Source organism: Pelodiscus sinensis, chromosome 6 (assembly GCF_049634645.1).
Source record: "Pelodiscus sinensis isolate JC-2024 chromosome 6, ASM4963464v1, whole genome shotgun sequence".
In the NCBI taxonomy this organism is placed as follows: domain Eukaryota; kingdom Metazoa; phylum Chordata; order Testudines; family Trionychidae; genus Pelodiscus; species Pelodiscus sinensis.
Window position 1 is genome coordinate 105,267,473 of NC_134716.1, and position 17,496 is coordinate 105,284,968.

Consider the following 17,496-nt stretch of genomic DNA (forward strand, 5'->3'; position numbering starts at 1 on the left):
TTCTGTTTCAATAGTCCTGTTTGGAAATATGAAAAGGCTGCATCGTTGGAAAAATAATCTATTGTTTTTCTTCCTATAGGAATTTCAAGAGCATTTAAAGATTACTACTTTCAAAGATTTAGTAATTAGAGACAAAGAGTTAACTGGAGCGCTCATTGCCTCTCTCATTAACTGTTACATCAGAGATAATGCTGCTGTGGATGGCATCAGTTCACATTTACAAGACATATGTCCACTTCTGTACGGTACTGATGATGCTGTCTGTTCAAAGGTACTTTTGATTCTTTGTGGTGGGTGTGAGAGGCATTCATGGAAGACAGAACTGTTCTGTATAATTCTTCTTTTGCTATGACAAAAATACTATTTTGCATTTTATATTAATCCCACTGTATCCTCTTAAAGGATAGAAATTAAATGTGCTTGACTCCTGCCCCTGAGAAGCTGACAAAGTAATTCATAGACCCTGTAGTTCAGTTACTGGAGCTGATTATTTATTGGTTGTGCTCCCACTACATTTTCACCATTGACAGCTTGGGTTCTAGTGTCGGCACCAAGGAGGAAAGAGTTGTCACTCTACTTCCACTCCCTTGCTCTTCTCCTCTCTGGTTTCCTTCCTCCTGGCTAATTGGGCTGGTAGCTGTCACCCATTTACCAAATAGGTGCAGGTTTTCTCTAGCCAGCTCCAATTTATTTCCCTTAATGGGAGCTGACAATAGAGGACTGAGTCAGCAGTTCTTACTCAGGACTCTGTCACAGTGCTGATTATCATTACTGGACTTGCATCCAAACTTGCAGAATAGTAGGTAGTATGATCAGATGAGCACAAAATATTTGTGTTACTGTCAGATTTATTTTCATTAAATGACTATGACATTAAATGCATATGCAAAACAGGACTATGTAGCACTTTAAAGACTAACAAGGTGGTTTACTAGGTGATAAGCTTTCGTGGGCCAGACCCACTTCCACAGATCAAATATTTGATTTGTCCTTTTCATATGTGTTCATTTTTTTGATTGTATCATTTGGTATATATGGTTGTGGCAATTTTCTTCCACTATTTGGTCTGAGGAAGTGGGTCTGAAGCAGTCTCCACTCACACCACTTCTGCTGCAGTTCTGCTTTTGAAATGTACAAGAGCCCCAGCAAACTTGAAATGTACAAGACTCCAACCCCTGCTGGTCCTGTGCCCCCTACAGGCTTTCCTTTTGAAATGTATAAGAACCCCACTTGGGCTCTTGTACGTTTCAAAAACTGAGGCACCACAGGGAGCATGGGGCCAACTGTGGGGGGAAGAGGCCCCTCAGGGAGCATGGTACCAGCGGGGATTCTGCTTTTGAAATGTTCAAAAGTCCAGACTGGGCTCTTGTACATTTCAAAGTCTGAGGTGTTGCAAGGAGCACGAGGCCAGTGGGAGTTCCCCACTGGTCCTGTGCTCCTTGCCGGGCTTCCTTTTGAAATGTATGTTTCAAAAGCTTGGGCGTGCAGGGAGCATGGGGCCAGCGTGAGTCCCTCTCTAGCCCCATGCTCACTGAGGTGCTTCTGCTTTTGAACCCAATAGACCTCTTGCTACAGTTCAAAGGCGGAGGTGACCTTATAGATTCAAGAATAGTCAGTGGAAATCCCATCAACTATTCAATTAGTTAATTCATCTAAATGTAACATCCCTATGTAGTATTTCAGGGTTTGAAAATTGTGAGCTAACAGAGTGAATTATTGCAAAGAAAACCTCCATGCCAGTGTAACTTGAATTAGTAAGGACTTACATTTTCAATTATTTCACTGTAGGCAAATGAATTGCTTCAGCGATCCCGACAGGTTCAAAACAAATTGGAAAAAGAAAAGATGCTAAGAGAGTCATTGAAGGAGTACCAAAAGATCAGCAATCAAGTGGACCTTTCTAATGTTTGTACACAGTATAGACAAGGTAAGAGGCAAACATCACTGGAAATTTGGCAACTTGAGAATTAAGGCTTGGATTCAGACCCCTCTTTTCTTTTTAACATTTCTAAGAGATAATCCGGAAAAATATACATATAAGAAAAATAAACAAATGGATACACAAAGGCTTTTGTGCTAAATCACATTTCAAATATGTTAACTCTTTGCTTTATTTTATGTTATTGTTGATAGTCACATTTCAGGATGGAAGGAAACTAAGCAGGTTATTTACAATTGTTCATCAATAAGCTAATCTGTAATGTTTCTTCTTTTCACCATAGAACCTTAGGACTGGAAGGGACCTTTATATAGTCCTGCACTTCTCAGCCAGGGTGTGAAGCCCCAAGGGTGGCTGTAAGAAGTTTTAAGGGGTCTGCCAAAATTAAACCAGAAAGCAATTAGAGTCATGGGGACCCAGGGCAAAAGGTCAAATCCCAAGCCCCCATGCTCAGGTCTGAAGTTGAAGCCTGAGCAGTTTAGCTTCACAACGTTCCCTGTGATATGGAGTCCTCTGGCCGTTTGTTCTGCTTATTACCCCTTAATGCCAGCCCTGGCTTTTAATCTGCTGCAAAACAATTGTGCTGGCACAGGTGAACCACAGAATTTTTACAATGTGTTGGGAAGGCCTCAGGAAGAAAAATTTTAAGAATCTTTGATCTAGTCCAGACCCCTGCACTGATTGCAGAACCAGGCACCATCAGGCCATCCCTTGCAGGTGTTTGTCCAATCTGTTCTTAATAATCTCTAATGACAGAGATTCCACAACTTCCCGGGGTAATTTTTTTCAGTCATTAACAATTTTACTTTCAAGACGCTTTTCCTAATATCCAATGTAACCCTCCCCTTCTGCAATTTAAGCCCATTGCTTCTTGTTCTATAATCAGTGGTTAAGGAGAATAATTTGTCTCTATCCTCCTTGTAAGAACTTTTTATGTATAAGACTGTTATCATGCCCTCACTCAGTCATCTCTTTTTGAGACTAAACAAACCCAATATTTTCAATCTTCCCTCATTGGCCATGGTTTCTAATTCTGTAATAATTTTTGTTGCTCTTCTCTGGACTTTCACCAGTTTGTCCACATCTTTACTGAAATGTGGCACTTATAATTGGACACAATATTCCAGTTGAGGCTTAATCGGCACAGAGTAGAGCGGAAGAATTATTTTTCATGCCTTGTTTACAATACTCCTGCTTATGTATCCCAGAATGATTTTTGCTTTTTTTCCCTATAGTGTTACGCTGCTGCATCAGAGTTAGCTTGTTGTCCACTATGACCACCAGATTCCTTTCAAGCAGTCATTTTCCATTTTGTATGCAACTGATTGTTCCTTCTAAAGTGAAGTACATTTCATTGTCCTTACGGAATTTCATCATATTTACTTCAGACTATTTATATCAGATGCTATGTTTGTTGAACTGGTCTGGGGTTGTTTAATACATTCATGGTTGCATTTTCCTGGTGTCAATTAGTGCCATGTTTTTAGGGCAGGTCTAGACCTACTAAATCAACCCCCAGTTGATCTATCACTGCAGCATCAATCCACTCCATAAGAGAGATCCATTATTTCCCTCTGTTTTGCCCTTAAATAGCTTATTGCTAGCCTTTGCACTTCATACACATCATAATCTTCTTTTTGTTCATGGCTTTTCTTGATTAGATTTGAGCAGCTCAGGCATATTTTTCCTATGTAAAAATATTGCTTTGTGCTGTATAAAATTTCTGCATTAAATTTCCCAGGCACCTACCTGTTTGATAAGATGCTTTTAACAAAACACCTGTGATAGAATTTAAATTGCTGTATTTTGTTGCAGGTGGTGTCTCACATTACATATCAAACAGTGATTTTGTGCTAACATAGCATTCAGGGAAAATGAATGCTTTTTGTATATATTCATACAACTTCTATAATATTCAAAATGGTTTGTGCTCCAGTCCTTTAAATGTATAACTTTAAGCATGAGAATAGTCCTTCAAATTAAGCATGTATGTTAGTGTTTGTAGGATCAGGGCCATTGGGAGTGAGGGAAATTCTTGCATTATAAAATGTGAAGTGTTCAATCTATTAGTTCACTATTATATATTAGTTTGCAGTACATTTAATATTGTGGTGGACCAAACTCTCATTTCTTTCTTTTCTGAAGTGCGTTTCTATGAGGGTGTGGTGGAACTGTCTCTTACTGCTGCTGAGAAGAAGGATCCTCAAGGTCTTGGACTTCATTTTTATAAAAATGGAGAACCTGACGAGGACATTGTTGGACTCCAGGCTTTCCAGGAGAGGCAAGTTTTCAGGATACACTGCCATTTTTTATTCAAGGCACTTCACTTGTAAGAACATAGCAGCTGATTTGGATGAGATGATAGATAAGCCTCCCAGAATTAAGAGCAGGGTGAGAACACATTGTCATCAGTGCACATTCTTTAGATATTGATATGCTGTCTTTATTTGGGACAAAAGGTTAATTCATGGTATCGTGAGTTTTCGTGGGCACAGCCCTCTACCTTCCTGAATTTTCTATGCCCTCTGCTCTCTGTCTCCCACCCCCTCCTTTTTTTCCTGCCTCTCCCCCCTTATTTATTTTGGGTCTGCACAACCTAAACTCAAAACTCCAGTCATCTGAAGAAGCGGGCTGTGTCCACGAAAGCTCATGATACCATCTACATGTTTTGTTAGTCTTTAAAGTGCTACCAGACCATTTTTGTAACATGTTGGCCAGCTTTAGTCATGTTATGTTTTTAATGGAAGATGCTACATTATGAAATATACGACTTTGGTGAGGAGTAGTATTCATAGTATATATCCTTTAAATATTATTTTGATTCCACAAGGGGAAAACAGCGCCCTCAGAGACTTTTGCACCATGCCCTCCTAACTGAAAGGAAAATAGCATTTTAGGAGTTATTACTGAAGTGGGAATCTGCACAACAAATATTTGTGAAGATCATTCCAGAAGAGAGAGGCAGGTAGTAAATTACTTAGATTCAGCTGACATGGTCCTCCAAAGCCTTTCCTCTTAGTTTCATAAATATTTTACCAGTTGTATTGTGTGGGAATAAGGATCTCACAGATAACTTGTAACCTAAAACTTTTTCTTATTTACCTTCTTGCAGGTTAAACAGTTACAAGTGCATCACTGACACCCTTCAGGAACTAGTAAATCAAAGTAAAGCTGCTCCTCAGTCTCCCAGTGTACCCAAAAAGCCAGGCCCTCCAGTGTTGTCATCTGATCCCAATATGTTGAGTAATGAAGAAGCAGGACACCATGTAAGAAACTTACTAAAGAGATACTGTCACAACTATCTTGCTTTTTAAGAACTGGGAAAGGTTTAAGTCAAAAGGCTACCATTTTTTTCTAGGAGAGTATAATCTTATAAGAAGTTTGTACAAAATATTCTTCTAAAGTAAGTTAACAGAGATAAAGCCAGGATTTGAAATCAATTTGTTTTCACATATATGAGAGAATATATGTGTTCATAAAAATTATTGTATATCGATGTACATTTTGGCACATATACATATGCAGTATTTGTAAACCCAGAGACCAAGTTATTGAGCTGTATGTGAAATGTGAACAATTCTGGAATAACAGTTTGGAGCTTTTCTTTCTTTAGTTTGAACAAATGCTGAAACTGGCTCAGCGTTCAACAGATGAACTCTTCTCTATTGCTCTTTACAATTGGCTAATACAAGCTGACCTTGCAGATAAACTGCTGCAGGTAAGACCATACAAAATAAATATACTCATAAAAATGTTTTGGGGGGCACTTCTCTTAGGCCAAAAGAGTTGATTGTGGTACTCTCTAAAACCACAGTTTTTAAGGGTTCTTTAAAAAAAGGCTTAACTATGGTTTATATGATTCCTACAGGTTACCTCCCCATTTCTGGAGCCATATCTCGTGCGTATGGCCAAGGTTGATCAAAACAAAGTCCGTTATATGGATTTACTATGGAAATACTTTGAAAAGAACAGGAATTTCAGTAATGCAGCCAGAGTGTTGGCTAAACTGGCAGACATGCATAGGTATGGACAGTTTGTAATCAATGTGTTATACCTCGTAGTGAGATAATAATAGTTTAGTGTTCACGTGAATTAACATTTTTAAACAACAAACAAAAACCTAAAATATTATATAAATATCAATTTTTAACCTGGCTTCTGTTAGAATAATAAAATGGAAACTGTTACATATTTTATACAGAAATAAACAGCTTACAGAATTATTGTAGCTGTGAAATATTAAGTAGTAACTTAGGCATGTTGTGTACTTTATAATGTAATTTTATACAGTTGTAGAGTAGCAGAAGGAGAAATGTCTTACAAATGGGCATGTTCAAAGTGGTTAATTGACTTAGTTACCCTTTGAGCCAGTGTCCGAGCTAAGAGAACTCCAAAGTCCTAATTCCTATGTGCCCTTAAGTATAATTATTTTGGGAATATGCTTTTGGCACGGTTACTGTCCTAATGAATTGGGCAGGCCTGGGCAAAATATGGCCCACGAGCTGAATCCAGCCTGCAGACAAAGTAGATACCCCCAAGCAGGCTCCCTGCTTACCTCGCCCCACCCGCATGCCACTTAGAAAAGCAGCTGCTGAGCGGTTTTGCTTTAAAATCTGTGAAGGAAGGCTTTAGAATAGGGCTATTCAACATGCGGCACTCAGGCCAGCCCGTTTGTGTCCTGTGGTGCGGTTTGGATTTATGCAGAGCTTAACACACAGCCTGTGGGTGGGAGCCAAAACAAAAAAGGTAGTCAATATAATGGTCTTCAGTTGATATGCGTTTTAGTAGTTAAGTTCCTGGACTGTCATTGCTCATTAAAAGTGCTGTCATATGGATGGAAATGGAGTAAATATTGCATTTTATTAATATCAGCAGAACTGACTTAAATGGGGCCTATGTGTTGTGTAGTCTTGTCTTCATCTTTTTATTCATGCCTGTCAGTGTGAAAGAAGCTATTTGCATATATATTTGCACGCACAGTGAAACCTTTGTTATCCAGCACTCTGTTAACCAGAAAACTTTGTTCACCAGCATTGCCCCCAGCCACAATACTATCATATCTTCAGGCGCACAGGCCTGGCTTGGTTTACCATGATTGGCTTAACAATTTTTTATTTAAGAAGTACTAATCATCTTTAACTTAAAATAGAAATGTGAGAACAACTGCCTCATACTACAAAACTACCAATATTAAAAACTTGAATTTTACTATTATTATCCATTGGTTTTTCCTAGGTTGATGGGACTCTCAGATAACCGGAATTTTTAAATAACCGGAACGCCCTAATCCCCAAGCATGCCAGATAACATAGGTTTTACTATAGATGCAACCACACTTAAGTTACAGCCCTTGGCATGTGCTATGAGTATCAGTGTAGCCCTTGGGGCTTCCAAAGTTGAGTAGCCCTGCTTCAGGAGCTGCTCCCGCCCCAAGCACAATCCCATTGGCCTGTTTTTTGGGCAGAAACTGCCAAATGGGAGCTGCCTGTTTCAGTAACAGGCAGCCAAGAAGCACCACGTCTCCCCTGCCCTCCAGGGCTCATAGTTATTCACAGCCTGTGCTGCAGCCTATCTGGAGATGGAGCAGGCAGGGAGGCTGCTTCAGGAAAGTGCTGGGCTGCTGGCTGGTAAGTTTCCTGGTCAGAGCCTGTCCCTGGCACCTCAGCCCCTCCCTTCCCCAACCCCCTGTTGCCCACTCCTGCCCCCTACTCCACATATGAAAATCCTCTGCGCCCCCACTCCAACCCCCACCCCGACTCCCCCGCACCGCTATCCCCTTCCAGATCTGGCACCTTAATCCCTGCCCCAGATTAGTTTCCTCCCACAACTGGTTTAAAGACCATACTCAAGAAAAGTTATTAATTTGATGTCAGAATAGTAAGACCTATCTAGCAGTGTCCCACAGGAGTAAATCCGGTATTTCCATTAATGATTTAGATAGTAGAGTAGACAAAACTCATAAAATTTTCAGGTGACATCAAGTTGGGGGTGTTGCAGGCACTCTGGAGTACAAGATTTGAACTCAAAATCACCTTGAAAATTAGAGAATTGGTTTGAAATCAAGATTAAATTAAATAAAGACGAAGTACAAAGTGATATGATCAGGTCTCGCCGAACCATGGCAAGCCCTGCTCGCCAGCCACTGTCTGAACCCGGCTCTTCCGAGTTGCAATCTACTGGCCATGAGCAAGTAGATTGCATTATTTGTCGAGCCCTGGATATGATTAGGAAAGAAAAATCAAATGTGCAAACTTCTAAATTGGAAATAACGAGGTAGGTGCTAATACTGCTGAAAGGGATCTAGGATTTATAGTGGATCAAAAATTTAATGTTTCAACATTGTGATGAAATTGCAAAAAAGGCAAGTATTCTGGTACATATTAACAAAAATGTTATATGTAAGACACTGAAGATAATAATCACACTATTCTTGGCACTGGTGAGGAGAATCTAGAGGGAAAACAACAATCACTGTAAAAGATTTAGAAAACCTGATCTATGAGGAAAAGCTTAAAAAACTTCATTTTTAATCTGAAGAGAAGAAGACTGAGGGGAGACCTGAAAACGGTTTTTAAATATGTTATTGTCTGTTTTAAAGAGGTTGGTGATGATCTGTCTTTCCTTTAGTCGACATAGAGAACAAGAAGTAATGGGCTTACTCTGCAGCAAGGGAGATTTAGGTTAGCTGTTAGGAAAAACTTTCTAAGGCTATGTCTGCATTGGCAACTGAAAGACAAAAGTGTTAAAACACATCTGAGGAAGTGGGTCTGGCCCACAAAAGCTCATCACCTAATAAACCATCTAATGCCACTCTATTGGAGATGGATGTTTTTTGTCAACAGGAGAGTCAACAAACAGTGGCTACACTGCATGACTTCTAGCGGCATGGCTGTAGCAGCACAGCTATGTCACTAAAAGCTGCATAGTGTGGACAAAGCCTTACTGCAAGGGTACTTAAGCTCTGGAATAAGCTTCTAAAGGAAGCCATGGAATCCCCATCACTGAAGGGTTTTGAAACCAGGTTAGACAAACACCTGTCAGGTTTTGTCTAGGTTTGGTTAGTCCTTTCCCAGTGCAGTGGCTGTTATAGACCTCTCAAGGTCCCTTTCTGTCCTACATTTCTGATTCTGTGTCCTAGATACTTAGTTTACAATTTGATATTATTTTACAGTACAGAAATTCCACTTCAGCAGCGTCTTGAATATATTGCACGTGCCATTTTGAGTGCCAAGAGTTCCACTGCCATGTCATCAATAGCTTCAGATGGTGAATTTCTACATGAACTAGAAGAGAAAATGGAAGTAAGAAAAGATGAAAAACTATTTCCCTTGGCAGCTGCTGCTATTATTTTTATTATTAATTAATCATATTTGCTTATGGTATTGCTTAAGGAACAACCAGGAGTGGGAGCCCAGTTGTGCTAGGCACTATACAAATATAGAACACAGGACAGGAAGAAGCTATGATGAAAAGTTAATGTTCTTACCAGTATCAATGTTAGTATAAGTCTTTTGTATTATTGGCAGTTACACTATATATTTTTCTACTGATGTAAATGCTAAAACAAACTCTTTAGGCTGAAATGTACTGTCCCAGTAAAAATCAGAAGATCTAGATGCACTCATTTTACTAGGACTAGGTCTCTAATATAAGCTGATGGAATTTCTGTATTTAAATGTGTTAGAACTAACTCTAGGTTTTTCCAAATTTCCATAGCTTTGAAAGAAATGAGTGACTCTTGAATTATCATAATTTTTAAAACTAGGTGGCTAGGATACAGCTACAAATAGAGGAAACGTTACAACGGCAATATTTCCATCATTCTTCGGTACAAGATGCAATTTCCCAGTTGGATTCTGAGCTGATGGACATAACCAAGGTGATTAGAAATATGTTGATGTTATCTAACTGCTCAAACTACTTTGCAAAAGCAGATGCATTATCCCACTCTTAAATATAAGCTTCTCTAGTATCTGAGAGTGATATATTTGAACAAATTATTTATCAGGCATTAGCCAAAATAGTCAGTGAATTCAGCTTCCTGTTTTAAAAAATTATATATATTTAGGTTTAGCCTAGCTAATCTTGTATTTTCATGTTCTAGCTCCAGTATTTCCTTCTTCTTTGGGTCGTTTGCTGTAGGAAACACATTATTTACATGGTGCACAGTTTCTTTGGTTTTAGAACTGATAAACTGGCAAACACTCAAGTTCTTTCCTACTTAGCTTTAAAATTTTGAAATTCTATGGTGCTATGGAGCTGACTTGATTCCATATAAATGCTCTGCATGCAATATCTATGAATGGCAATTAAAATGTACCATCTGCTATTCTGGCTTAGTTTCATTTTGTGTATGTTGCATGTTAATGAATAACTGTTCTGTTTAATTCATGGTTTGTCCTGACTAAAATGTCAAACTCTATCTCTTTTATTGCAGTTGTATGGTGAATTTGCTGACCCTTTCAAGCTCTCAGAGTGTAAGCTTGCAATTATACATTGTGCAGGTCACTCAGATCCTATCTTGGTACAAACTCTCTGGCAAGAAATAATTGAGAAAGGTAAGTCATGAGTAACTGGTACTGAAATGGCTTAGAAATATAGAATACTGGTAAATTAGTGCCAGTGATCTTATGTTCCTGTTAGTATCCTATAAATATGAAATGTTAGGTATTATCTTTTAGGAATATTCTGAAGTACACTGCAGAATGCGAAACCTATATATTAACTTCAGAGATTAGGAATTTTGTAAAAATGTGAAGGCTTATTATTTTAACAAAAGAATTGTACAGGATGATGTCTTTGTCCTCAGTGCCCACATGGAGCTTGTTTTGGGATTGGGGCTTGAGTCTGTTAGTATTGCAGAAGTCAGAAGTACATTTTCTTCCAGTTGTAGACATGACTACGGAATGTTCCAAATGTCAATTATTCTATCACTTTAGAAGAAGATGACTTCACAGTGAGTGAAATGCAGCTGTATGAATTAAACACCAAGACATGTTATAACATAACTAGGGAAAATAATTTATTATTGTGATGGTAAATACGTTCATTAGTTAGTAGCATTATCTATTTACACATTTTTTTAAAAAATGCCTTTATTAAATGGTATGTTGAAATTAAACTGTGCTTAGGTTTTTGAGCCTGTGTATTAATCCAGTATTGTTAACATGTTTCTTTCCACTGCCTAAAGGAAGGTAGAAATCAAACATTTGTACAAATCTAAGAATGATTTACATAACATATGACTTGAGTAACCCGTAAGAATGGCCGTACTGGGTCAGACCAAAGGTCCATCTAGCGCAGTATCCTGTCTGCTGACAGTGACCAATCTCTAACCTGAATCTACTTTGCTGCAATTTGAGCCCATTACTTAGTGTATTATCCTCAGTGGATAAGGAGAACTGTTTATCATCCTTTTCTTTAGAACAGCCTTTTGATTTAATTGAAAACTTGTCATCATGTCACATACCTCAGTCTTCTCTTCTGCAGACTTAGCAAACCCAGTTTTTTCAGTTTTTCCTAGTAGGTCATGTTTTCCAGATCTTTAATCATTTTTTGTTGCTCCCCTCTGAGCATTTTCCACCACATCTTTCCTGAAGTGTGGTGCCCAGAACAGGACACAATACTCCAGTTGAGTCTTTATCCGTGCTTAGTAGAAGAACTACTTCTCTGATCTTGTTTACATTCTTTCTAATACATCCCAGAATGATGCTGGGGGGGGCGGGGAGTTTGCACAAAGGTATTAAATTGTTGACTCCTATTTAGTTTGTGATCCATTAAATCCCCTCCCCCCTGTCATGGCTTCTTCCCCACTCTGGCACAATAAAGGCAGAAGTGTGGGCCAGCAAAAGTACCCCAAAACCCTATCTACCAGACATTGGTATAAAACTTCCCCCCCAAAATCTTAACCTAGATTTTGGGAATAAAATCTCCACTGCTACCACCTAAGTATTGATACAAAAATCAGGGGAAAGATCACTTGGGAAATCTTACCCCTAAAGTACACACCAGGACACTACCATTAACCAATACCAGGTTAATAAAAAGAAAAGAGAAAGAACTTTTATTATCACCACAATATTCCTGTTGCAAGCATAATGACTAGATGGAAAAGTAACAAAATAATATACTCATGGAGGAGAAATCTACCATGGGCCAGGAACTTAGTTACAAAGGAGAGCAAAACCCATTTTTAAATGCACAAACATCTGATCACATTTCCCAAACTATGAAACAATAAAACCTAACAGATTTATCTAAACTTTATCCTACTTATAGACTGTGAAGAGTATTTTCTTAGAGGGAGACATCCTGTCCTCTTCAATAGCTGGAGAGAAACTGCTCGAACAAAGAGGGGAAAAATCCTTTGTCCCAGTTTGAAATTCCTACCTGTATGCCTATTGGCTGAATCTACCTGGTTAAGTACGGGACATAGTTAAGCCCTTAATCCCCAGGCTGCTGGCTAACCCTCATGATCATGATACCCCCTTCTTCCCCCTCCCCCTCCCGTATCAATCCTGTATCAGTTATGTGCAACCATGTCTCGCCAAGGAGAGGCTGGAGGCAGAAGAGATTTGCTAAATGGCAAGAGATGATCTTTCATGAGAGTGTGCTGCCTCCTTCACACAATTCTTACTCCCTGCTGACCTCAAGCTCCATTATATTGTTTATACTCCTTGGTTTCCATTACGCAGGGGCACTTCTAAAAAAAGATGGCTTCAGAAATCCTGAAGATTTCATCTGACAGTTTCATAAGGACGTGTTAATCAAAATGTTAAGTAAAGCTAATGCTGAGCAAGATTACAGACTGAAGTGAATTCAGTGTTTATGAAAGGCTGTCAGATTGACAGCATGGAAATTGAACTCTTCTGTTTGTCCAGAGAAGAGGTAGAGCACTGGTTCCAGTTGAGAGGCTTCCCCACGTGAGTCTGGCAGTTTGCCTTAGCCTCTATAGTGATTAAGTAGCAAATAGTTAACTTTCCTTGACTTTATACTAGTGACTGCCAGGGAAGTCATATCACCAGCTTTGGTGATTATCCAGTATGTACACTTTTCCACTGGGTATTGGATTGAAACTACATTTCATTTTAGATAGGTCTCCCAAAAGCTATTGGATAAGATATTTTTAAGATATTGAAGCATTTGGTCATATACATTAGTGGACTTTTGTGAAATTCAAGGGGATACTATTACCTGTTCATGTATGATATGCACTCATGTGAAATCTAAAAGTGTATTTGCATTTCCATATGCATAAGTAAGTCTTGGTTAGAAAAGACTTGTTTGGAGTGTTAGTGATACTACAATGTTGCGCTTGCATTTAATAGGTAATAATTAGGTTTTTTATTTAATTACTCTCCATAAACTTTAGATAGAAAGTAAAGGTAGATTATAACTTCTCTTTCAGAGTTGAGTGACAGTGTGACTCTGAGCCCAGCTGACAGAATGCAAGCTCTTAGTCTAAAGATGGTATTACTTGGAAAAATATATGCTGGCACACCTCGTTATTTTCCTTTAGGTAAGTCACTTAACACAGAGTATTTGGAAGAAACCATAGGCATTATAGCAATGGCTTCAAAGCCTCAAATACTCCCTAAAAATTGAAATATAACATTTGCTCTATTCAATAACTTTTGTATGATGCTAATTAAAAACAATAAAATTTACCTGTTGGTTTTGCATATGTTAAATAAATGTTATCTTTGCATACTGTGCTCTTTATACAAAACAGAATTAAAAGATCATGGTGAAACAAGTTATTTTGAGATTATTGGAAAAACAGATACAATTGTAAGATTATGTATCTAAAGAAAACTGTAATTTCTACTATCAGTACATCTGATCTATATTTTTGTGTGTCAAATTTTCCCTTGTGGCTGGAACAGTAAAATGAAATCACTTTTCATTGAAATTTACTATTGTACCTTGTACGGCAGACCTGAGGCTTAATCAATAGTAAAGCTACCCTGGGGGGACAACAGAGGTCAAAATATCCACCATGGGATCTGACTCCTCTGTCACTTGCTCAGCTTTAATGCCAAAATCCTGGGCAATCCTACAAAGCAACTGCTGACGGACTTTCATATCATCAAGAACCGGGGTCACTGCTATGCCCACCGATGCCTCATCAGAAGATGAGGATGAAGAAGGCGCTACAACTGAGATGTTCTCCTCTACGTCTGAGCACACTAACTTCCGTTGGTCCTGAGGGTCTTGGTGGTGTTCTGGTGCTAAGGGGAGAGTTGACCGTGCCGGTGCTGTGTACATTGATGCCGGCCCTGGTGCCTAGGAAGTTGACAATGCCTGCATCAGGTTGTGAAGAGACGAAGGCACTGCTGATGATGCTGCTGTTGCCATTGGTGCTGTGGCCACGGTGCTGGGTACAGGTAACGATGCCGAAGAAGTTGGAAGGTCTATACCTCCAGCCAGTGCTGGAGCAGAGATCGAGGTCAGTGCTTGGGACAACGCTGCTCTCAACAGCATCGGAGTAGGCACCAGTCAGAGATGTTCTCCACCCTGGCACTCCGAGTGCAGACTCCTCAGTCAGAGTCATGCAGATACAGACCGACTGACCTTCCAGGACATACAAATCAAATCATGACCTTAAAAAAGTGATTTTTTTTTTAATTACAAAACAAACGATAAAATGGATAAAGCATACTTGATTGCTAGATGTTACAGAGCAAATAAGGAAAACAAATTAAAACAGATAAAAGTCTCTGGGCACAGTACTAGCTGATAAATGGGGAGAGGGGAAATAGATTCACACAGAGCAGTTCAAACCACAAAATAAAGAAAAATTACCCTGAACACGACTAGATTCACTTTTCCCTTTACTTACTTCCAGTTTTCTCTTTGTTCATTCCACTCTCATGCCACAGGTTACTTGGGAGTCATGGTAGTCCTGCCTGGGTTTAAATCATTCTCTCTCTCTCAACTCCTGGTTTTTCTCTCCTACACAAAGAAAGTCAGGGAACCTATATCCAATTCAAATTTCAACCCTCTATCTTGACTGGTTCTCCCAGCCCACTGGCCAACACCTTTGCTAGCTATCTGAGTTTTATCCCTTTAGTCACCAGGTGCTGGTCAGAACTCCTCCTGTCCATTACAGCACCATAGCTGGAGGATGTGGTGCCATAGAAGCGGGAGACAAACATGGCCAAGGCCACCAAAGACAGTACCAATGGATGTACTGGGAATCTACCTTGGGCTTGATTAGATGTCCCAGAGGTCCAGAAGGGCCACTATTGCGCATTCTGCAACTGAGATCGTGGCACCTGCTGCTGGTGGTTGTGGTATCTTCTGTATCGAGACTTTCTGCTTGAGCTTCTCCTGGAACAGAATAACTGATTCCAATCCAAGAGTCTCAGAGAGGATCAGGGAAATTCTAGGTACCAACTGATGAAAGCTGGGCAATTGGCTGGGTCTCTTGTTCCCGGGTCTGATTATGGGCACAGAGCCACCTCCATTAGGAGAATTTTGAACCACTGTTCTCTGACCTTCAGCGTTCTAGGATGGAATCCATGGCAGATGCAGCAGTGATCTCACCCATGCACTTCAGGCAGGAGGAGTGAGGGTCACTTTTTGGCATGCGCTTGGTGCAAACATGACCGTTTTTAAACCTTGGAGAACATGATATGCCACAACTCCAGGTATTCTAAGAAACTAAGGGATGGGAAAACCTCCCACGAACAATAACTATAACTATATACAGGAACGCTAAGTAAACTACTACTAAAACTATATACACTAAAGAAGCTAGGAGAAATGGCACTTGCACAAGCAAAAGCTACGGAAGGTTCCAGCCTACCATCACTGGCTGTAAGAAGGAACTAAGGAGGGGGCAGGACAGCAAGATGCTATCTTTGGCACCATGAAGGTGCAACTCCAAGGGGTGTCCAGGCAGACCCTTAGTGTTACTGTGCGAACAATTTCTGGCCACTGTGCACACACCTATTGGAAAACACATGAACAAGCACCCAAAGAAGAACTAAACGTTGTGTAAATAACTAACATTCATTTCTTAAACTAATATTAAAGCAAGATGGAACCTGAACAGGCAAGTTTTTTTTTTTTCCCCTCTTCCAGATTTCTTAGTGCAATTTCTAGAGCAGCAAGTTTGTTCTTTGAATTGGGATGTGGGATTTGTGACATACACTATGCAGGAAATTGGAGTACCGCTGTCTAAGCTGCTTGAAGTGTATGACCAGTTGTTCAAAGCACGGGTAAGGATAATATTTAAGCTAAATTTTTATCTTCATAATTACATTCTAAAAGGTTATATTAAATGTCTGATACATCTCATTTTAACTTTAATAAGCCTTGTGGTTGTAAAATAGCTTAATATTTTTAAAAAATCCTTACACTTTCTGATCCTAGTAGGTGAGGAAAGCTATTACTTCAGCTTTCAGCAATAGGATTAAAATTATTAGAAATGCTTCTCTTTAGCATGGACTACAGGTCTTGGATTCCTGAATCTGATTTTCTTTCTTAGGGATAGTTCATAATGACAAGGTCAGCAGAAACTGACAAACTATTCAGTCTTTCTTAGCATGTCCAGTGCTTCTGACTGGTCCTCCTTAATTTGCCCCCAATCAGGGCAATTCTTCGTATGATGGACTGTCACCCTTTGGGTGCAGTCAGGGAACTGTCACCACTGGGGTGCAGTTGTGGTAACAGTAGCATCCATCTAAGACAGTGGTCACCAACCAGTAGATCAGGATCTACTGGTAGATCTTAGAGTCTCTGACAGATTATCCTGACTGGTTTGGCTGGGAGGCACTTCAGTTGCCCCTTCCCTCACTGCCCTGCTGTTCCTTCCCAGAGTCTCAGAGCTGCCCCCTCAGAGTCTCCTGCTTGTTGTTCAGGGTGGGGGAGAGAGAGTCAGGGGGGCACTATTGTCAATCTGTCCCCCTCTGCTGTACCCCATCTTCACAGAGTGAGGTGGATGGGGCCTTGCTGAAGGACTCGGGCAAGGATATTTGGGTTTGAGGTAGATCCTGGACTGACTTACATTCAAAAAGTGATCCTGTACTTTAAAAAGTTGGAGACCACTGATCTAAGATGTACCTTACTCAGGTGCTTCACCTATACCCTGTAATCGCCCAGCATGACAGCAGCTGGTGCTGCTCACTCCAGCTGGGCTACCTGAGTGCCAACAGCAGATAACAACAAGTTTCCCAGTTCCCCAGGCAACTACCCCCATCTGAAGTATGAATCTAGAATTATACCATCCTGCACTGTACAGGGAGCTGCACAGTGTAAGTTCATTAATATGTCCAGCCTTCCCTCAATGTGTAAAGACATATGCACACTTGGGGTAATTAAACTGAGATTTTTTTTCCCCAAACACTTCATTTAAAAGCACACTGGTTTAGGCTGAAATACAAAAGTTTATTAACTACAAAAAAGATTGGTATCATTTATAATTACTTAAGCTAAAAGATCAAAGCAGATGACCTAGCAAATAAAACCACAAATTAAGCCTAAAATATTAGAAAGATTAGATATGAATTAACAATTTCTCACCCTGACTGATGATACTAGCAGGCTTGTAG

General features: G+C 39.7%; 1 protein-coding gene across 3 annotated transcripts in view; it reads left to right on the forward strand.

Annotated features, from left to right (window-relative positions):
- Nucleotides 1-17,496, forward strand: part of NUP155 (nucleoporin 155) — a 63,753-nt gene that overhangs the window by 43,237 nt on the left and 3,020 nt on the right. For all 3 annotated transcript variants that reach the window (XM_006139464.4, XM_075932525.1, XM_025179671.2), the window contains 11 exons: nt 80-271; nt 1,789-1,927; nt 4,085-4,220; nt 5,052-5,205; nt 5,553-5,657; nt 5,808-5,962; nt 9,111-9,240; nt 9,705-9,818; nt 10,377-10,497; nt 13,347-13,457; nt 16,028-16,164. In XM_006139464.4, the coding sequence (XP_006139526.1) occupies nt 80-271; nt 1,789-1,927; nt 4,085-4,220; nt 5,052-5,205; nt 5,553-5,657; nt 5,808-5,962; nt 9,111-9,240; nt 9,705-9,818; nt 10,377-10,497; nt 13,347-13,457; nt 16,028-16,164 (1,494 nt within the window). The remainder of the gene's footprint in view (nt 1-79; nt 272-1,788; nt 1,928-4,084; nt 4,221-5,051; nt 5,206-5,552; nt 5,658-5,807; nt 5,963-9,110; nt 9,241-9,704; nt 9,819-10,376; nt 10,498-13,346; nt 13,458-16,027; nt 16,165-17,496) is intronic.